Genomic DNA, 22,836 nt, shown 5'->3' on the forward strand with positions numbered 1-22,836 from the left:
CCACAGCCATGCAGAACTAATTGCAGCTGCATGCATGAATGTGGAGGCTGACAGTAATGTACAGACAGAGGCTACCCCCTGCGTTTCTCTGGAGATCTGCAGACAGATGGAGTGAGCCCTGTACACCTACACTCAGATCAGCGCCAGGCTGAAGCGAAGTCTGGCTGCTTGCTTTTGCCCTTGAGTTGGCACACGCACGCACTAGCGCACTTGAATGCTCACTCGTACACTGTCGCACACACCCACACACACACCTATCCACTAGCACTCACTCACAAACACAGCTTTACACATACACACACAATGTTGCAGACTCATACTTTCTGTCCGAGACAGCCTTGCTCGTCGAGGAGAGCGAAAGCTAACTTTTCTGTCGAGGAAAGGGGCCGCGTGGGATTGGAGGGCCCCTCAGGACTTCTGCAGGCACTGGGAAAGAGCCTGGGAAGAGCAGAAAAATACTATAGTATGGCAGCAGTCGCTGCTCTGTAGGCTTGTGCAGGAAAGGGGCGGGGCTGGACATTGACGGACAGATTCTCCCGTCTTCCTTTGCTCGTTTCCTTATGATGTCATAACAGAGTGAAAACTAGAGCTGCTGAGCCATTATTCTACAGTGTGATTACACAGCACCGGTCATGTTTTGCTGAGGAGGGCAAAGTGTTTTGATTGGTCTGTGATTGACAACACATGGTTGCTCTGCTGTGTGGTTCATGAATCACAGAGCTTTGCCACGGACGTGATAAATAGCTGCAGTGAAAGGTTTTCTTATAGTCGTGGTTGTCCTCTTTGCTGAGGCAGCATGTTGTTCAACCGAAACATCTTTGTTCTATTAAGTGGTTAACAGCAGCACCAGGTCAGATTTACATGTTGGAAGTGTTCATCTCTCCATTCCTTACTGTAAGACTCTTTTAGAGGACGCAGGTCCCCTCAGCTTACATGGCACAGATTCAGCAGACCAGGTGGAATGTGCTGTTGAAGTAGGACATTGCCAGCTTGCAGGAAGTCAGGAAGGACATCTTTAGCAGCCGGGAGAGGCCACCAGCAGGGATGGGTTACCATGCATTTCCCTCCCTCCTGCACCCGGCTTAGCTGTGTCACACAGTCCCAGAGAGTAGATTCCCACCAAATGTTTTAGAAATGTTTCCGCAGTGTCACGAGGGTGTTGTGTGGTGGCTCGGGGGCAGCCGGCAGCATGCAGCCGTCTTCCTCTCGTCAGTCCTCTTCCCCGTCCTGCGCCCGGCCCTGTGCCAGAGGGCCGGAGAGGGAGGGCCACCTGTGCCTCAGGGCTCGGGCAGATTCCAGCTCATGACTCCTGTGTTTATACTGGGTGTTCCCAACCTGGAGAGGATCAGCGCTAATGTCATTGTTCAGAAGGCCTGTGGTCTGTTGGTGGCTCTGCGTGTGTGTGTGTGTATGTGTGTGTGTGCGTGCATGCGTGCGTGCATGCGTGCGTGTGCATTTTGGCATGCGCATGTCTGTGCGCGCGTGTGCGTGTGAATGCCTGTGCGCGCGTGTGTGTGTTCATGCTCCGTTGATTAAAAGGCTGGTATTAAGGTCACCGTGTGTATGTAACAGCAGGATTAGGCGAGGAGAGAGTGCTCATGGGATTGCCAGATGCTTAGCAGGAGCGCGGGGCTGTTCCCATGTGCGCTGCATGCCTTCACACAGCGACACATTTAAAAGGGTTGCGTGTGCATGAGAGAGGGAGAGGTGGCGGTGAGACCGCAGGGTGAGGTGGGTCTCCAAATAGGGCAGTGTGGTTAGTGTGTGTGTTAGGATAGTGTTCTTTGACAGGACTTAAGGACTCTGTCCTGTCCGTTACTGGGGCATGTGGTGTGTAGTGGCTTATCAATCGAAGGAACACTGCTGCTTTGAGAGAACTAAGGAAGCTTGACAGTCCTTTGCCATCTTGAAATGTCATTTAAAAAAGAGAATCATACAGATTTCTTTGTTAACTTCAAGTGATGACATTGTTCTGGAAAATTCCTGAATGCTTTGCTTCTGTGATGTCATTGGTGGAGCACATTCAGGAAGTGCTGTATGTTGTATTCAGGGTTAATGTCCAGCAGGTAGCTTAGACTTAAGGGTTTCGAAAATGATGAATGTACATTTATCACACTGTGGAAATGCTTCAGAAATAATAAAATGTGTTTATTAAGAATCAGAGCCAGGGATATCTGTAGCAGGCTGACAATGTGCTGTCGCGCCACCACAGACTGACATGGAATCAAACCGCTGAGGCAGCGGACGATCTGCCTGTGAAAGCTGGTCTCTGTGCTCTTACGCTGACTGTGATATTTAATGTTCGTCCCGGTTGTCTGATAGACCAGCCTGAGCCTGCTCACTGCTGCCTGCAATCATAGCCAATTAGCCGTTGCTATGTACATCCACATGCGGCGGTAAAAGGCTCTCCAGTATGCCGCGGCCGTCCCTGTTTCCGTTCGTGCGGCGGCGGGAGAGGTGCTCTTGCCTGCCGTGTCCCCGGTTGACCCCGGGTTTGTGTCAGCGCAGTGGAGAGAGGCACTTTGAGCGCTAGCCGGTTTTAAGAGTGGATACAGTTTGGGGATTACCGCCCTTCATCACATAAACAGGTCCTGTGTTGAGCGCTTTGTGCAGCATCTGTATCAGGGCACAGAGACGGCGGTGAGGGGCTCGGCGGGGGGTATGAAATGACCTGATATTACTGAGCACCGCTTTGGTGACAGGCAAACTAATATCGGATGGCTCTTATGAGAATGTTCTTTCATTTTATTTTCATTTAACCTCATTAGAAGCAGGAAGTCCAGCTGAAGACTTGTTTCTCTTTCACAGAGGTTACCTTGGGAATCAAGGATGGTTTGGAATGCCGTAGTGTACAGCCAATCAGATGTAGGGGGTGGGATTAGATGACCACTTGAACCAGGACACCAGGGTGAACATCCTTACTCTTTCGACTAGCACCGTGCTCTCTGTAATGACCACAGTGAGTCAGGGCTGTGCTTTGATGTGTCACCCGAATGGCGGCGTCTCACGCAGCAGTGTCCCTGTCACCGCATTGGGGTGGTAGTTTTCTGTGTGGGAGGAAGAGCACCCCCTACTGGTCTGCCAACGCCAATTCCAGCAGCATCCTGCCTTTCCCAGCAGCCTTCACTTTCCCTCCCCTCCCCTCTCAATTTGGCTTCTGTATCATAGGTCTCTTTAGAAGAGCAGCTAAGGCCAGGCTAAAACATCCCCACCAGGCAGCAAAGCTAAAGTGGTTTACCCACATGGCCCACTGTCTCCTCAGAGCCTTTGCCTTGAAGGGGCCTTTCTGCTGTGTTTTTTGGGATAAAAAGGGGCACTTTTAACAAACCTTGCCATTAAATTAATAAATGTGTGCCACTGGCGGATTTTGCCTGCCATAATCCCACCGTCCCACCTCTTCTCCCGTAGCGCTGTGGGCTGGGTGCGCCCATAACAGCTGGAGGCGCGGGACAAGCCCCGACTGTTTGTCCTGCTGCTCTCAGCTGGGCGGGGGGTGGGAAAGTGGTCCACGAAGCTCGGAGCGCTCGGAGCTATCCGGTGTCATCAGCGACCGGCTCATTTCCACCAATCGATGTGTTTATCCCACAGCCAACAGAGGCTCCACAGCAGTCTGCCTGCTACAGAGGTCCTGAGAGGACAAACTGGACCTGAAGCTCTGTTTGTTGTCCTCAATAATTAAACGCACTCTGGGAATTAAAGAGTAGCGCTGAATTAGTAATATGTACCTGTGAATCTGTCATTTGAATCCTCAGATTAGTATCGTGAAACCTCAAATGAGAAACTCGTAGCCTTGTGTTAATTAGGAATACCCTTGAATTAGTGGTTTCAGTCTGAGGCCATAATCTGTTAAACTGAGAGTATGAATTAGTCTTTTTTGGGTACAAATGACAAATGTGAGGGAATGAATGACCTTACTGTGGGTGCCCTTTAGGTCTTGAATCAGCGCTGTGAGAATGATGTTTAGTTTAAATAAAGATAAGTGCAGTAAAAACAAAGTCAAAGTGGGAGTGAGTGGAGGTGTGTAAGCATGTGTGCGCGCGTCTGTGTGTTTGTATGTATGTGTGTCCGCATGTGTGTGTCTGTCCCCGTGTGTGTGCGTGTGTCCCTGTGTGTGTGTCTGTGTGTTCATGTGTGTCCCCGTGTGTCTGTGTGTGTGACTGTGTGTGTGTGTCCATATGTATCCCGTGTGTGTGTCTGTGTGTGTGTGTATGTCCGTGTGTGTGTCCGTGTGTGTGTGTATGTCCGTGTGTGTGTGTTCCCGTGTGTGTGTGTGTGTGTGTGTGTCCATATGTGTCCATATGTGTCCGTGTGTGTGTCCGTGTGTCTGTGTGTGTGTGTCCATATGTGTCCGTGTGTGTTCCCATGTGTGTGTGCCTGTGTGCATCTGTGTGTGTGTGTCTGCCAGTCAGATGGCTTCTGCTGTGCCTCCTCACGAGATCCCTGGATTCAAGCTGGATTTCCTAACCATCCCAGGAATGCTGGTGTCTCTCCAGCTGCAGCTCTGCTCCCATCGCCAGTCCAACGGGCCTGGGGAAGCGGCTCCCGAGACGACTCGCACTGTCGCCATGGCAGCAGGGCGGCCGAGTCGCTCCGGAGCTGAAAAGGATTGGCCATGGTCATACCCCGGCACGCTGTCCTGGCCTACTGCATTGTGCTGTTAGCGACTTTGTGTGTGTGTGTGTGTGTGTGTGTGTGTGCGCGCGTGTGCGTGTTTTGTGTATGCGTGCAGGAGTGCGGTGTCGCTCGCTAGCTGGATCACCTCCTTTGTAACCCTGGAGTGAGGAGGGTCAGTGTGTGAGTGAACGTGCTTTGGTGATTTGCAGTGACATTCTCCGCTGGGTGGACGTGTCCTGTGCTTGTTTCCTGTCACGCTGTGTCGTCCGCACAGTGGAAACGTGGACTCTGCTGTTTACTTCCCTATGTTCCCATCAGGCCTCGGTCAGGAGAGAGGGAGCACTGGGCTGGAGAGAGCCGTCGCCCGCAGAGATTTCTGAAAGCAGGACTTTGGAAAGCAGAGCAGATGAGCTGAATTTTTGGGCAGCCTTGTGCCTTTTTCCCATGCAGCTGTCCGCATTCGTCGGCTGCATCGCTGAAGGCTTTGAGCTTAGCAGCGGTGTCAGGGGAGCAGATAATGTCCAGAGCACACTGGGAAATACAATTAAAGGAGATGAGGAGGACACACATACACACACGCACACACGCCGCTTGGTCACATACGCACGTGAAGACAAATGCCTGCACACCCGCATACTCAATACACACATACACACACACACACATAGAAGCATGCACATACACACACATTCTCGCTCACATGCATGTATGTTCACACACACACACACAGACTTGTTGGCATGGACACACATATACACATACAGACATTTTGATCTTGTCCCTGTGTGATTCTGCAGAAGCTGCAGCTCTTGGCTGGAGGAGGTGCCGTCTGCTGCTGGTGTGTATTGCTCTCTCTCAGAATTGGGGCCCTGGTGCCACGCGCCCCCCAGCGCCCCTGTGCCATTGTGTCAGAGCCCCCCGGTGCGCACACACCGGAAACCGCCGTGGCATCTCTGAGAACGCCGGAGAGCTCGGTGTTGACAGGAGACCGCTCAGTCTTGGCTCGTCACTCTGCGCCTAATCTAGAGTGAAACGAGCGCGGATCCCTGAGCCTCCGACTGCATCACACATCCTGGCAGGTTATTCCACGCGTTAATAACTCTCTGCGTACAGAAATGCCGGCCAGTGTGAGCGAGGAGTCTGCTCCTGACTCATTCGCTCCCATACCCTCCCGTTCTGAACAGAGCTGCGCCTGGAACGGTTCCCCTGCATATAATTCCATAATTACCCCTGCATATTTCCACAAACACACAGCAGGTCTGCGTACACGCCTCAGGTGCACAGAAACCTTTATGATGCCGTAAGTTCATCTTCTCACAGTTCAATATTGTTTTTTTTGTCCCAGTGTTTCTCCTGAGTAGCTGCAAAAGTAAGCTAATATTCCTTTCACTGTTGGGTTTTTTGGAATGCTGTTGTCAGAATGCCGTGTAGGTGGATTTTGGCTTGTTACAGGAGGCTAACGGGGGAGTCTGGGTGTGTACCTGTACAGACACCCTCTATATGTCCGTTTGTGCTCTGCTTGTCTGGGTCTAATTCACTTTAGGCAAAGTATGAGAGGCAGACTGCCATATTCGTACTCATTCTGAGATTCCCACAAAGCAAACTAAAAACTCCCACCTGCTGAGCTAATCATTTCACTTTTCCCTCATGTAGCCAGCAATCCCAGAACTCTCATGCCTCCTCATGTAATCCTTTGCTGAAATCTTGGAATCTTCTGCTTGCAATCTTTTTTTTGCTACAGAAGTTAATGTCACACCTACATCTGGGTCTAAATGACTGAAAAAGATATCCAGTCAAAAGTTTTGTCAAGCTGGAAACATTAGGAACACATAGTGTCTTTTTTTTTTCTTCTTCTTAATCTGTGAAGTGTAGCGCTAGGCTGCATTGGCTCATCATGTGCTCTCACGTCACAGAAGGTGCAGTGTACTGGCTTGCAGATGTAGCCGGGCAAGCTAATCCTCGGCGTGTTCGGACCTGCAGCCTCTTCAGACGGCTAAAAATGAGTGTGCTGAGTGTCCCGCCCCTCCATTCGCCAGCTTCCCTGAGGAGAGTCACACGCAGTGCCCTGTTGCCCTCTGGCCGTGCCCTTGCAGCCCATGTGAGAGGACCTTGTGTTGCCTCGTGTGTGCGGCGGAGGGGTCACACTGACCGGTGCCCTGACATGTGATGCTGCCCCCAGCCTTTTGACCCTGCGCTGGCCCGCACCCCCCTGGCCTCTCAGAGAGGGGGGCCTGCATGGTGCTGTCACACAGCTGGTGCCGAGGGGATTGCCTTTATCCTCTAACATGCAAGTCTGTGTCACCAAGATGTTCACGACTGCCAGAGCACACTCTCTTAAACAGTGAGCCGTAACTCGTCAGTGCTGCTATTGTTATTGTCATTGTGATTGTTTTTATTATTATGAGTATTTTTATCCTTATTACTGTGTTTACTTGCGTAGCAGATGCTTGGAGTGACTGAGCTGCATTCCTGCAGCTGGGTATGCACTGAAGCAGGCCAAGAGCAGGGCCCTACCTGGGAATGGGGCCTACAGACTAGCTGGCGGGCCCAGCTCCTCATCCGAGGGTCCGGTGTGGGTCATGAGGGAGCCCGTGCAGACGCAGGGAGCTGGGCTGTGTTTCTGTGGGCCTGGTGCTGCTGGCCGGTGCTGGGCTGTGTCTCTGTGGGCCTGGTGCTGCTGGCCGGTGCTGGGCTGGGCTGGCCGGTGCTGGGCTGTGTTTCTGTGGGCCTGGTGCTGCTGGCCGGTGCCGGGCTGTGTGTCTGTGGGCCTGGCGCTGCTGGCCGGTGCTGGGCTGTGTGTCTGTGGGCCTGGTGCTGCTGGCCGGGCTGGGCTGGGCTGGGCTGGGCTGGGTGTGTGTGTTTGTGCTGCAGCAGACGTGGTCAGTGTGCGTTCCCAGCCAGAGCAGCATGGCGTAATCACGCCCACTGTGCTGGCACTGCGCTGCCCCGCGCGGCCGCCGCTGGCAGACCACAGGACGGTGTGTATGTGTGTATGTGTGTATGTGTGTATGTGTGTGTGTGTGTGTGTGTGTGTGTGTGTGTGTGTGTGTGTGTGTGTGTGTGTGTGCGTGCGTGTGTGTGTGCGTGCGTGTGTGTGTGTCTGCGTGTGCGTGTGTGTCTGCGTGTGCGTGTGTGTATATATCATCTCTTGATTAATTGATGAGTTAATTGAACTTCCTGTTTTAATTAAAACTGCGGCAGAATGTCTTATGCATCATTAGAAAGAGAACATATGCACTGTGTGTCGCGCCATCCTTCATATGTCTCTGAGATGAATAACCGCCACACATAGTCAGCTTGGGTATGCCGATTCTGTCATTTGGACATTGTGGTGTGTGTGTATGTAGGCCTGTGTGTGTGTGTGTGTGTGTGTGTGTGTGTGTGCGCACGTGCGGGAGCATGTGTGTGTGTGCGTGCATGCAGGAGCGTGCGTGCGTGCGTGTGTGTGTGTGTGTGTGTGTCTGCCATCTGCCTGGCCCCCTGGAGCGTGGCTAATCCAGTGTTTGCATTGCCTTTGTGAGCTCCACAAAAGGGCCAAGCCCCGACCACAAGCCGCAGCTTAATGAAGCCAATTCAGTCGAGGATGGGGGATCAGAGAGGGTGTCACTGTCACAGCTCCGCCTGCATCTGCATCTGTGTGTGTGTGTGTGTGTGTGTGTGTGTGTGTTCATGCGTGTGTGGAGGCAGTGAGTCTCAGGCTGTAACTGAGACTGTGTGGGTCACAGTCCCGCTGTAACTGAGACTGTGTGGGTCACAGTCCCGCTGCTCCTGTCCTGTGTGTCGATGGCTTGCGTCAGGTTGCCAGCCGCTCGTCACGCCCTGCCGCAACCCTCAGATCGCCACACAAACCAATCAGGTCACAGAGGTCACACAGCACAAGGAGGCTCTCCATTCAGGCCAGCCTGGAGAGCGTGTCCGCTAATCTCAGCCCGAATCCCCACTCAGCCAGCGGACAAGACTGCAGACCACACGGCAGACCTCTTCCTGGCCTAATTCAGTGCAGTGGGTCTGTTGCAGTGCCTTACACTGAGACTCTCCTCTCCGCTCCATCACAAGGAATCATCAGCATTTGAAAAATGATTGAACTCGATGACGATTTTTCTGACAGTGCCGTCGCACGGCTGTTTCTCAGTAACCGGCCGAATAAAGAGCCTGTTGATCTTGCGGATTTTCCAGAGCCGAGTGCATGGCTTGACCTCCGGGGGCGGTCACTCGCTGTTTTCCACATCCTCCTCGCTGAAGAATGTCAAAGCCACCAGCGGGCCTATAAATAGCAGCTCATGGTCTGGGGTTTCGTCATTTGGCCTCTGCTCTGTGGGAGCACTGGCCGGGCCAGAGAGCTTTTCTCAGGGCTTCTCTGAAGGTCTCTCTTAAGGCCTGGAGCAAAGTGACTCCAGTCTGTTCACATGGGGCTGTCAATAGCATTAGCATCGATTTAAAGCCTCACCATCAGCGGTTACTGAGTGTGTCTGCGCTCGAGTAAGCGTACGAGGCAGCGTGGGAATACTTTAGGGCGAGCATGCTCATAGGTGTTTGTCTGGGACAGTGCCTTTTTGTGTGAAAATGTTTGCCTTGTCTTTTTTTGGCTTTCAAGCCAGAATGACTGAAGATCGTTTGTTTAGTACTTTTGCTTCATTCTTTCCATCTTTTCCTTTGTTTCTCTTTTTTCTTTTCTTATCCTGTCTTTCTTCCAATTGTGACTCTTGACAGCCTTGTCCTGTTTTGCATGGATGTGGTGCTGTTGTTGGTCATGGTTGTTGAATGTGGGTGAAGGATATGTTATAGCCCTAGGTCAAGGGCCACTGAACACTTTGTTCTCAGTCCAGTTACTTAAGAGTATTCACTCGCCTCACATTTTGACCACATGTACATTGCATGTCTGAGCAATGTGGAAAACTGGTTGTGATGGGTTTTGGTCCCTGGCCACACCCAGCCATGCCCAATATGATGTCAGAGCAACAGTTTTCCACAGCATGGCTTGGTCAGGCTCAAATTTGCAGCACATTTATTGTTTGTTGTTAGTTATGTAAACGTTTTACATTTTATTGCCACAGATGACACACAAACCTCACCTGTTACAGTGTCACGTGTCTTTATAAACATATGAATAACTTTTGGTATTCACGTTTTCATTTCTCATTTGTTTGCACACACGCTGGTAAAGTGTGATTGGCTTGTTGAACTCATTCACGCCCACAATGGCCACGCCCCGCCAAGGCTGACTTATTAAGCTCTCCTTTTGTCTTTAGATGCACATAATTGAATTTCCCCAGCTAGATTCTTGAGCTAATTCTTCCAGCATTTGCTCATGCCTCTAATATTTGCCACATGTTTCTCGCGTGTAGTAGTCTGTGTTCTTCACTGTGGCTCGGAGTCCCACCGTTCGGCCTGAAACCCCAGTGGTTTCCTGGTAACCTCGAGCACGGAGTTTGGTTCCATTTAATGCTGAGAGAGAATGTGGGTCGCAGAACCTGACTAGTAAGAAATTCAAAAACTCGTTTGTTGTGTTTCACAGACCTGTTTAAATCTTAAAGGTTAGCTCAAGGCACAGTCCCATCCTTAGAGCATCACGCAAGCTCTGGTGACGTGGCTTAGAAACTGTGGTGGCTGCAGTTCAGGTTTGCGTGGACGTTTTTGTGACATTTGTGTTCACACACTGCATCACAGCCCTGGTGTGCAGACACGGCATGGAAACCGCGGCTATGGTGAACTAGTCCTCACCGACGGGGTTTGGTGTGGAGACGACTGGCCTCCCCGGCTGCTATCCCATAGTTCTGTGGGGCTCCTCTGAGACTGGAGGCAGAGGGTGGGCGGCGGTGCGGGAGGTGGGCTCTGGGCTGCAGCCATGGCACACTCCACCACGCTCCCCACCGCGGGCGGGCCATTGTTCTCGGAGTCGCGGGGGCCGCGCCGTCGCGGTCTGCTGTTTGCGCGAGCGGCACCCATAAGTGTCGCTTTGTGAGGCCGAGCGGCTTGAACGACGGCCAAGCCTTTTGAAACCCTGCTTCCCCTGCAGGCCCGCACTCCACTCTGTGCACCCCCCCAACCCCCCCATGCTTTTATGTGTGAAAGGCTTATTGTTCTTTTGTGGTGCGCTGGTCTTAACCTCTCTGGTTTGTGTCTGTTGTGAATTATAATCAGTGTCAGGTCACTTAAGATACATTGACAATGACAATGCACGGACAACACATTCAGCATAAATGGCACTACCAAAAATAAAAACACAGAAAAATGATTTTTTTTTTTTTTTTTGCCCTTGCGGCAAGAAGAACCAAAACCAACAGAGCTAGTCCACCTGCATTCTGGTGACCAGGTGACCTGAGCTAACCCAAGCGGGAACTGAGATGTAACTGACATGAATTATCACATTATCAGTTATGACTGCCATGGAGTGGAAAGGTTTCACGTGCGCGATGGGGACCGTTGTGGCGGGCCGGAGATGGTATGGCGGATTGAACTCATTAGGAGTGCCGATTCCCCCCCCAGAGGCCCGCGGTCGACCCGCGGTGCCCGTCCCCCCGCGCCCGGGGGACGGCTGGTCCGGATGGTGGCGTCTGCGGGGCTAACAGGACACAGATGATGCTGACTGTGACAATAAGTGCGAGGAGGCCTAGGGGATGCTGGGTGATGGGACCCGACAGCCGCCATTGGCCCGGGCCAGACGACTGCATCTGCGTGTCAGCTGGGTTTTGGTATTTCACCATGGCCACGCGAAGGACGAACACACACTGGTGTCAGCGATGGGGTTTGGATAACGTGGAGAATGTATACTTTTCAGAGGCAGTTGAATACATTAATCATGTCCACCTTACAATGAGTCAGGGAACTCGCTGACTTTCTGTAAGACTGACTCGCTTTCCAAAGGTTTGGCTCATTTTTGTAAGGAGATCAGGCCTTACCAGGGATTAGACTTAGGGCCCCTCTGGCTGTTGGCCATAGTGAAGTCTCACAGTACAAGGTCAGTGTCACATTACTGAACTAAGGAGCTGATCATCTTTATGAGTACTTACAGAGAACCCATGTATGTGAAGCAGAAGATCAGTACATTTGGTGCTGGATAAATTGTCTGTTTGCATCACCCTGCTGCTTTATTTAATCACTGTTGTTACCTATCTGTCTCTCCACTGCTAGTGGATAAGATTCTGTTAAGTATTTCCTTTTTCACTATCAATAGCTACTTGTTCAAAATGTTTTGCTGCATAAAGCACTCTGTGAGAGTGGTATTTAAAGCTAGCGTTGATGTGAAAGCACCATTACAGTAAGTAATGTGAGGCATTCATGGTTTGTCACACAGTGAGCACTGTGCATCTAGGTGCACTTACACGGCATGCGCTGCATACCTGCATATGTAATGCCTCTCTGCTGTAATGCACAGCTTCGCCTGGGATGGAATTGCATTGCCCTGCCAGAAGCCTGTGAAGAATGTTTTTTCTTTTTTTTTTTCCCCCCTCTGTGGCTATATTTATCTCAGACCGCAGGAAAAGAAGAGGTGGGAAGCAGTTCTATATGAGGGAGAGAGAGAGAGAGAAAGGAGGAGTAGGTCTTCAGCACATTCCTTCTCTCCATAGACATCCCTCCCTGATTGTTTCTCAGTGTGTGTGCAGTCATCACCAGTGAGCTCTGCCTGCTGTGGGATCTGGATCTGGATCCGGATCCAGCCCGGGCTCCAGCTCTGCTCCTGGCTTTCCCCCGGCCCACGCCTCAAGAATGTGCTGCCGGTGTAACTGCAAACTTGCAATCAAATAGAGTGCATATAGCCGAGCTCATTGTCTGCATGTATGTGCTGCGGTTACTTCTGTGACAGCTACATGCTGTGTGGGTTTTGATAAGTTGTGTGGGTTTGATACGTTTTGATAAGTGATCATAACTGATATGACCTCCCCAGACCCAGGGGAGGAGTGTGGCATGCACAGGAGCATCTCTGGAGTGTAGGCTGTATTTGCTGACTCTTTCATTCCAGGAAGTAAATCTGCTTGTGTGTGTGTCTGTGTGTCAGTCAGAATGTCAGCTCACTGTACTGGGTTGTCCATGTTAGTGTGGTTTGTGTGTGCGTATGTGTGTGCGTATGTGTGTGCGTATGTGTGTGCGTATATGTGTGCGTGTGTGTGTGTGTGTGTGTGTGTGTGTGTGTGTGTACTCTGTAACTCAGGCATTGGCTCAGCATTCTCTCAGAATCTCTGTCCTGGGTGTGTACTGGCTGAGTGTGTTTGTAACTGCAGGACCTGCTTCGACCCGATCTCTGTGCTTCCTTAGCATTTGGGCACTGAGCGTAGAGGGTGGTGGGTTTGTGTGGCTGCTGGTTGGTTTGCTGGGGCTGTAGACAGGGACCTGGATCAGAAGAAGTATGTCTCTCTGCTTGAGGGGGAGCTGTTTGTTAACTAGGTGCTAATAGGATATTGGAAAGCCCTATGCCAAAGCACCAGGTGGTGTTTCTTGTCATTGACACATGGAGAAGTGAAGCAGGGTCCTGACTTTGCACAGGCAGTGTATATATTACATTACATTATATTATTGTCATTTAGCAGAGGCTCTTATCCAGAGCGACTTACATAGATTACCATTATTACATGGTTATCCATTTGTTCAGTTGGATATTTACTGAGGCAATTGTGAGATAAGTACCTTGGCCAAGGGTACAACTGCAGTGGTCCAGTGGGGAATTGAACCAGCAGCCTTTTGGTTACAAGCCCTGCACCATACCACTATGCTACAGTGCTGCCCACTGAAGCACTAGGGCTAAGTAAGGCCAGTAAGAACAACATTCCACCATAAGGTACCTGCACTTAGTGGGTCACTTGACAGACCCTTAAAGGAAAAAGTGCTTCTTTATTTCTCTTTGACACTATAATCAGATACATGGTGCAGGAGCACTCCAGTCTCTTTTATCAGTCACAGGAGATGCCAGTGGCAGTAGAGCCTTCTGTGGTGGGTTGACAGGCTGATCTTCATGTCTTCTGAGATTTTTACAGTCAACAGGAAACTCAGCCGGCTTCTTAGGGGCAGGTATCAGAGATCCGGCCACCATACCACCACGTCAACCCATCGCTTCACTTCAGCGTGTCTCTGGCTTTTTGTCCCTTCTGGCCTGCTGTACGTTGCAGCGCATGTGAAAGCGGGTCTGTACATTTATCCTGGAACATGCGGGGCATGAATGCCCTGCAGAGACAAGTGAAGAGCTCCACAGAGGAAGGGCTGGTCTCCATTGTCTGAGCCTTTCATTCACCCAGCGCTCGGCGTGTGCCAGCGCGGCGCTCCGTACGGGGCATGCGAGTCCCTCCAGCTAAATCATGTATGGGGATCCCGTAAAGAATGGGGTCAGGGAGGCAGATACAGATGAGACTGGACTACTGTATTGTCCTGGAGAGTACATCTCTTCTACAGTGTGCACAGAAATATGACCACTAACAGAGCATGCGAAGATGCTAACAGCGCACGCATGACCCAGCAGTACAGCCAGCAGGATGACATTAACAAGCAAACCACATATGCCTTCAGAAACAAAGCCCTCTCATTTTTCAGTCCGGTCACTGGAATTAAAGTCTTAATGAGGCGCCCTTTTTTGCAGTGCAGTCAGCGGACCCTATGACCTGAAGGTGATTATCCAACACAGCAGTGTGGCCGGTGCTTCATTTCGGAGGGCTGACTTTACGAAGTTCGTTTCAGTTAAAAGGAGAAGCAGGTCAAAGTAGCAGTGTTGTGATGCTATGGTGTAGCAGAAGGAGCAGGGTCAGATTTCACGGAAAAAGTACAGTTTATGAAGCACAAACACACTGCGTGTGAGGAAGTTTGTCTCTTGCAGGGTGATTCATGCTGGTCGTCTTCCAACTGAAATTGAAATTCAAATTCAGATGCTCTATTGGCGTGACTGTTTCAATGGTAACTATATAGCCAAAGCAGTCATTCTTATAATCAATCATGTTGTAATGTGTAAACAGATCAGTGATGAATGGGAAAATTGAAACCAACAAGCAAACAGATGTAAAATATGTGTATCTCTTTCAGGGCTAACAGTGTTTCTCCCTCTCCCTCTTTCTCTCCCTCCCCCTCTCTCTCTCTGTCTCCCTCCCCCTCTCTCTCTCTCTCCCTCCTTCTGTGCCTCTCTGCCCTCTTCCTCTGGACGTCCTTTAAAATTCTCTTCTTTCATCACCGATCCTCTGCTGAACAGTCTCTTTCCCCTGTCAGAGAGCGAGCAGGAAAGCGAGCCAGTGAGCGGTCAGAGAGAATGCACAGTAATTGGCGGTTAAGGAGCCCAGAGATGCGCGGGGCTTTCCCAGACCTCACAGAGGGCGTGGACAAGGGATCAGGCCGCCGCAATAAGGGGGCCTTGCTCTGTCACTGTCTCTGTCACGGTTACTGTTATTAGCGTTCTGATTATGATCATTAGGGGCGATCATGTGACTGATGATGCTCATGATAATGATGAGGATGATTTATATGGTGCTCTGTTTTTGGGGGAGGGGTGGTTAGCTTTCGTCAGCCGCCATGTGTGCATAGCCTCCACCTGGGTGATGGGCGGCAGCCATTTTGAGCCAGAGCGCTCTCTGTACGTCAGCTGGCACTCTGATTAAACTTATGGGGAGGCGTGTGGCCCCCCAGTTATGAGGATGCCTCAGAAATCTGTGCAGGAAAGAGAGCTTCATTGAATTTTACAGTGTGTTGTATGCGTGTATATCTATATGTTTTTAACTACCTGCCGTATATGTGTGTGTCTCCTGGTGATACACACATATGTAGTGCATGGTTGGTGGTGTGACCTACTTCCCCGAGCCCTGCTGTGGGTTAACTCGTATGGGGAAGGAGAGGGGCTGGCGGCGCTTTTCTTCAGTGGAGATGCACTGGCACATGAATCATTTAGGAGCTGTTTAAAAGCAGCGTGTTTACTGCCAGAGGGCTCGGCTGGTTGGTTGGGGAAGTGTGGGAGCTGTGGGTGGGTGGGAATTGAGGGGGGGGGGAACGGACTCCTGTCACATGACTCCACGCTCAGTGTGCCGCTGCTGCCATGAGGAGCAGCAGGGACACGGAGACCACAGGGCAAGGCCACCGCGGGGAATCTGGGACACCGCTGACAGTGTTAAAGAAGGGTCTATGTGCACGTGCACACACGTACACACACACACACACACACACACACACACACACACACACATATATTTACATGCATACTCACACTGGCACACAGACACACGTACACACTCATATTCACATACACACTCATACATACATAGACAGTCACACACACATTTTCCCTGACACATGCACACTGACATAGATACATACAGACAGAAATACATGCGCGCACACACAAACACACACGCACAGATGTATGCGTGGGTGCATTCCGAGAGTGTAATGAAATGGGTCTCTTGAGGTATATTGGGTAATTTGGTCTGTTTGCAATCATAATTGATTTTTGCCAGAAAATAACACCCTGTGCATTTAGCGGTGGGCACACGTACCGCACAGGGTTAAAAGACCGCAATGCCATTTTGAGTAGGCGGCCGCCGAGGCACCCGCGCCGTATCCTGTTGCCGCGGTAACCCGAAGATGCAGCTGTGGCCTACTTTGGGACGGCAGAGCGTGACGCCTCCGACTGACCCCGGAGCCGGCTGCCAGGAAGCAGCTGCCGCGGGATGAAATATTTAAGTGTGGTGGCGGAGGGACGAGCCGGTGCCCAGCGCCGCTTAGCCACGTCCTGTCAGAGCCCCGCCCCCCGTGCCTGAGCCAGCTAATGAGACAGCAGCATACCATGCAGGGCTAACACAAGCAGCCAATCAACATCTGTCTCTGTTTCAGAACCAGCAGCAGAAGACAAAACCCCACAGATAAACATAATAATCTAGCGAGGATGTGTTGGGTGAAGGTATGCTCAAAATTTACTGCTTTGTCACTGATATTCACTTATACACTCCGACCCGAAATCTGAATCCTAGCCCGCTTGATCATTTGTAACTGCAGCTAGGTACTGTATAATTACTGCACAAGTGCGTCTCCTTGCACAACTTGTAATTACTTAAAAGTACAGAGGTGGGTGTAAGGTTTGGGGTTGAGGTTAGCATTGTAATTAGGGCTAGGGCTTGGCTAATTGAGGTGTTTTCTTATCACATAGATTGCAGATTTTCTAATTTGTGTTTGACCTGAGATTGATGGAGCTGTCACACGATATTTTGAATGTTCCCATGGATCCACTTCCTACTAAACCGTAAACTTGTGTCTCTGTCCTCGGTGACATTGAGAAGCAGATGGATCTGTACTAACATTAAAGTTTCTCAGCAGGGGTCATTATCAGCGAATTATGATAATTCTCTAGTTTAGTTTACTTTATTTCTTCAAGCTCATATTTTTTGGATGTGCGAAATGTGGAAAGTACAGTAATTCCCTTTGTTGCGGTGGTTGGTGACTCTTCTGATCACCAGATTTCTTTGAAAAAAGGTGTTTTTGCAGAAAGAAGTTGCCGGGTTTAGTGGGGGCTTTGGTTTGGGGTTTAGCTTGCTTTTTGCATGCTTTCAGCGTTTCCTCTCTGATATGAAGGAGACGGAAGCTGCATGCTCATTCATTGATAGCTTGCCAAGTGGAAATGAGTGGGCTGCCTGCTCAGAATGCCTCTGGATCTGGTGACAGGATTACCAAGTCAGCCACGCTGTGTATGTACACAGCCTGCTCAGGGTACTGTATTTGTGATGGGCTGTTGGTAGTTGGAGACTCTTTGTAATCCGTACTGGTGTGTTCTGTACAAATGCACAGGTCCTGTCAGTTGCGGTGCTTGGTTGCTTTTTACCAAGGCTCACTATAGCCATCCATATGAGTGTTAGAGGGAAACTGTGGTCTGGATTCATGGTCGCAGTCCCTATCGTGCCCTCTGTGCAGAAGAGGGGCCAGGCAGCTTGCATTTTGGGAAACACTAGGCCGTTCAGATTCCAGACCCAAAGAGCGGTCTATTTCCAGCAGTGTACAGAAAGTGTGGGTGACATCATCAGTGATGTCACGCGGGCTGCAAGGCGGTGCTCAGGATTCAGAGCGCGGTTTTAGCGGTGTGTGAGGAATGATGCTGAATCAGGTCAGTATTTTAGATGAAAGCGATGCCTTCAGAAGGAGGGGAGCAGGCCTTGCAGGAGCCTGGCTGAGAGGGAGCAGTCTCAGCCTGTCGCGCCTGTCACCCGCCTGTCACCCGCCGGCCCAGGAGCTGCTGTCGCTGTCACTCCCGATAGCGTCAGCCGTCAGTCCTGCAGCTTCCCGGCCACTCAGCCACTGCGTCTGCGTCGGGCCGCTCCGGTCCACCCGAACAGCGACGATGCTGGGTGTGGCTGCTCCTCCGAGCCCGGCGTACAGGCCCGTGCCTGCAGACATACAGGAGGCAGGCCGCAGCCTCTCTGGGTCAGGGTCAGCCTGTGCAAGACTCTCTGTGTCTCTGGAAGTGCTTTTTGATGGAGTAGATATTACATTACATTAGTGTCATTTAGCAGATGCTCTTATCCAGAGCAACTTACATAGATTACAGTTTTATCCATTTATACAGCTGCATAATTACTGAGGCAAGTAGGGGTTAAGTACCTTGCCCCAAGGGTACAACAGCAGTGCCCCAGAGGGAAATGAGTGAGCAGGTGGGCTTGTGGGTAATATGTAAGGCAGGGCTTACATTCTGATAGGTCAGTGGACATGAAAGAAACCTCTTATTGGCTGATTCATATAAAGTGAAATATGTCTATCTGTCATCAGTAATCTTTAATAATATTGACCGGGGCCAGTCTAGAAGTCAGCCCCTAATAATTGTAGCAATATTGCTTTAGGCATTTTTCCCCCAAGTGATTACCTCTGCCCATTTAACTACCATGCAATTGACTAGATTTAGTAACATTTTTTGCAGAAGTGGAACATTCCACAAAACAAGCTAAACAACTACAGAACTTTCAATCCTATGTTTCTTTGACCCTTTAAGCCAAGTAAAAAATGGATTCTTCTGTGACATTTTGAAAGTAGTCATCTTAGAAATGAATATGCATCAAGAACTTGTCTGGTTATATGCACTGCAGTCACCTCTGTGAAACTTTGTTTTGGCGTGCACATTTTCCTGCCTCTGAACCCATGTGCTGGAGCAATACCAGTCAATGCGAGGAGACACCACTGACCTTAGTGGCTTTTTTCTTGTGTCAGGAAAGGGTTAACATGTGTATGTGTCAGAGGGTGGGGACATAAGCACATATGAAATATGAAATGAAATGAGTGTGAGTGCTGATGCTTGCGGCACTCGTAGAGCTAAGCTGGTTGCGATTCTCTCTGAAGCGGTGCGACCACAACAAATTAACTGCAGACTGTCTGAGGAAATCCCCGAATCGCGGCTTTACCAAACCAAACCGAACCAGAGTCAGTGAGCATCATTCCAGTGTGAGGGTTTTTTCTTTCTTCCCCCCTCCCCACAGTGAGGTGTAATGTGTGGTGCAGAGCTGGCCTTGTCCTTAGTGAGCAGTGCACGCTGCAGCAACTTGGCTGGATCTGAGTAACAGAAGTGTTGCACAGTCCAGCCGAGGGATTTAGCAATGCACGGTCTAGCAGTGGTCACCAGAGACTGTGAGCACGCAGTCCCAGCTCTGTGTGTGAACAGTCGGGCAGGACTGTACCGGTCCATCAGCAGAGACAGCGAGCGTACGCTGCTAGGTCTATACGTGAGCGGTCAAGCAGGGCCATACAGCGGTCAATTGGCAGAGACAATGAGCGTACAGTGCTAGATTTGTATGTGGGCAGCCAAGCAGGACTGCTGGAGTGGAGGATATGGCAGGTTTCTGGTGAGCTGTCAACACTAATGATAGAGCTTGTTTCTCTCCTTCCCCTCTGCTCTCTCCGTTTCTCCCTCCACTCTGCTGCTGCGTTCTCCCTCGCTTGAGCGCTGAATACTGTTACTGGGCAGACCGTAACACTGGCCCCCATTATGGCATTGGGATTCTGTGTCACTGTTTGCGTGAGCTGGTCGTTCTCGCTCGGAGAATATGTGCAGTTAGTGCACTTAGGCGGCAGATGAAAATATAAATTATGCACCACCATGTTCTTTCACAATACGCTCACCATACGTTCCATACCGTGCCTGGCACATTAACAATCAGAGCGCATCCCATCGGCCTTTTTTTTTTTTTTTTTTTTTTTTTTTGATTCATACCGTCATTAGCACCCATTGTTTATGGTACGTTGAATGAAGTCTTCCATGGACGAGCTAAATCATATGAGCTTTAGCCAGAACCCAGCATCCATCTCTTCAGTCAGGAGGAGAAGAACCTGCCTGTGCGGACCAAGCAGGAAGTGATCTTCCATTTGGAAGACAAACAATAAAACCCGTTGGCCGAAGCTTCCTGATCTGGCTGCTGATTGGTGCTTTCTTTGCTTGGAATGTAAATGCCGTAGTGAGAACCGGCTGGGGAAGGTGCCATGTGTTCCAAATCCAGGGTGTTATCCTTACATTAAAATCTCTGCGGGGGTCTTTGATGGAAATCCTGTGGTGTGAAGTGCTCGTGTCGCTGCTGTCTCCTTGGCTAACGTCTCCTTCTCTCTCTGTTGCAGATGCCTTCGTCAACAGCCAGGAATGGACCATGAGCCGCTCGGTCCCGGAGCTCAAAGTGGTGAGTTGGATCTCGTGTGTTTTTACGGTGCACTCAGCCCCAGCAGCCCTTGTGGTCCCCGCGGGTAGCTGGCTCCGGCCGGCTTAGTCTTTGGCCTTGTGGATTTATTTCACTCAGACTAAGGTTATTCCTGGAAACCTGCTATCCATATGGGATATCTTAGAGTTTAGATGCTCTTCATACTCAAAGATTTATGGATCCTTTTGGCCCTCTTTAAGGGGGAGGGGGTGTGTATACCAACACATTTTAAAGAAAATGTTTTACTTAGCATGCAATTTTTCCTTTAAATGGTAATATAAAAGTGAATAGTTCTCTAAGTAATACAGTTCTCTCTGTTTAAAAGATTAAATCATTTGGATGATATTTCTTATAAACAGAACTGCGAATAAAGAGCTAACGTAGGTGCTTCTGTTTCATGTTTTTCTCGTAATTAATTGATACTAAACATCCTAAATGTTGCTTCTTTCTTTTAACACAAAACAAAACACTTTTGTATTGTACATCATTTTTTACAAGCCTTTATTAAGTGAAACAAAATAATGACTTGCATTAATTTTGTTGATTGTCACCAGGGAGTTTCTCTCCCTGTTTGAGCTACTGCAATCGATGTTGTTAACTAAATTCAAGCTTAAATTAATCATTAGACTCATTAATTATGAGACTCATTAATTATTTTGTGATTTGGCACTGTTTAGTCTCGCTAGTTTGCAGTTGTTTTAATGATGTGATGCCTCCTTAGCTCTGTCTTTGACAGCGCAGGCTGTGGAATGTCCAGTCTCTCAGATGCATTTCTCTCTTTGTATCCAGACACTAAGCTACACTACTAAATCTTTCTAAAATATTTATTCTGCTCGGTGCTTTGGTAATTAGGGGAGATGAGATGCACTGTATTCACATTCTAATGGCTTTTTCATTAATTACTGGCCATTGCACTCAGTACAGTATTACATGTTGTGAGTGAACCCAAATTCATCCTTATAAGCGGATTGCTCAGTTCTTTCTAGCTGAGTTTTTAGACAGCATTGTTATAGGGATTTTCCTGTCCCAGTGATCTTGATCACTATATGCAGTTTCTTATAGCAGAATTTCCTGTAAGTGGACTGCACTTTAAGCAACATTAAACACATTTAAACACAATATGTTGTGAGTGCAGACTGAGAATTAAAATATCTTGCCTGGATATTCAGTTCAGTTCAGGGCAGCTGGTGCATATCATGACAGATGTACCTGTGCAGTCATCAGAAATGAATGCAAACAAAAATAATTTAGCACCCACAAAAAAACAGAAGAATAATCGGGAAGTGGCTTTGGTAAATGGAACTTATGAAGTGGTACAGCCACTTATTTTTGTCTTATTTTTCCCCCCAGGGCATTGTGGGTAATCTGGCCAGTGGGAAGTCAGCGTTGGTGCACAGGTACCTGACTGGAACATATGTGCAGGAGGAGTCCCCTGAAGGTAAGTGCGTCAACACAGCCAGGCATATAGCTTTCAGTGAGCGAGATGCTGGGACAGAGATGCTGCACACTGACTGAACTGCTAAAACATTGTCATTTTTTTCAGTCTTGACTGTAATGTGTTTAACACTAGTGGTACCGTGCTGCACAACAGTAATGCAATCATTGGAAGAAATGCAGCTTTCCCACAGCCTCTGTTTTTACCTTGAAAGTGCAGCTGCAGTGGTTGCTGGCTGAACAAACGGAGACAAACGGAACGATCTCAAACGTGATTATTCTGCAGTTTTCCTATCAGCCGCCGCTCCGCTGCTGCTCCAGGTGCAGGTCACCTCAAGTTCAGGCGTCACACAGCAGACAGCGGCTACCGGTGTGGTGGCGCTCCCAGAACCACAGGATGAATACGACTGGCCAGAGGCAGGAATCACACATAACTGCTGAAGAAACAATCAGGACGATAGTACAGACTGTAGCCACGTTAATTTGACAAGGATCCAAACTACTGCCATCAAATTTCTCATTGATGACACAGTATTCCACGCGAACTGTGTCGATTCAGTCAGAAAGACTCACAGATGGGCTCTGAGTGAAAGGAGCTCTGGTTCATGTGTTGTGGGCCGGTCCTGCGCCTGCTTGAAGCTGTTTCACTGCAGTGCATGCTGGGAGGGGCTATGACAGAGCTGCCTCTGGGAGCTGCAGTGGATGACGTTGCATTCATTACGGGCAGATTAATCAGGGGCCTGTCAGTTATGGCAAGAAACGCGTCTGCACTGCCGTGATTGAATAGCCGAAAAGCCGCAGCAGTGTTGCCGTTTCGAAATACCACACAGAGTAGGATTACGACACACAAAGGACCAGGAGAATTGAGGTCCTTTTCTGTTGTTTATGAAGGACTACGAACACAAGCCAGTTTTCTCGTTATGACCTTTATTTTACAGCGTTTACAGCACACGTAACATTAATGTATGTTCATAACCCTGTTTTGATGTGTGCGTGTTTGTTACTTTCATGCTACACTATAAATTTATAAATGCCAATATGCAAAAATGTTGAAAGCACATAAAAAAGAAATTCAATAGGTAATGAAATGGAGGGAGCACCTTTTCTTCTCCTCTGTAACAGTGGAAGCACCTGCTCCCAGCGCTTATCAGAGAATCAGTGTTATCAG

The 22,836-nt window shown here is 49.5% G+C and overlaps 1 protein-coding gene across 5 annotated transcripts in view; it reads left to right on the forward strand.

Moving 5' to 3' along the window:
• The window catches only part of agap1 (ArfGAP with GTPase domain, ankyrin repeat and PH domain 1), a 160,089-nt gene that overhangs the window by 42,894 nt on the left and 94,359 nt on the right, over positions 1-22,836 (forward strand). For all 5 annotated transcript variants that reach the window (XM_036540218.1, XM_036540219.1, XM_036540220.1 and 2 more), the window contains exons 2-3: positions 20,158-20,216; positions 21,585-21,672. In XM_036540218.1, coding sequence (XP_036396111.1) covers positions 20,158-20,216; positions 21,585-21,672 — 147 coding nt within the window. The remainder of the gene's footprint in view (positions 1-20,157; positions 20,217-21,584; positions 21,673-22,836) is intronic.

This window comes from Megalops cyprinoides, chromosome 11 (genome assembly GCF_013368585.1).
Source record: "Megalops cyprinoides isolate fMegCyp1 chromosome 11, fMegCyp1.pri, whole genome shotgun sequence".
Classification (NCBI taxonomy): domain Eukaryota; kingdom Metazoa; phylum Chordata; class Actinopteri; order Elopiformes; family Megalopidae; genus Megalops; species Megalops cyprinoides.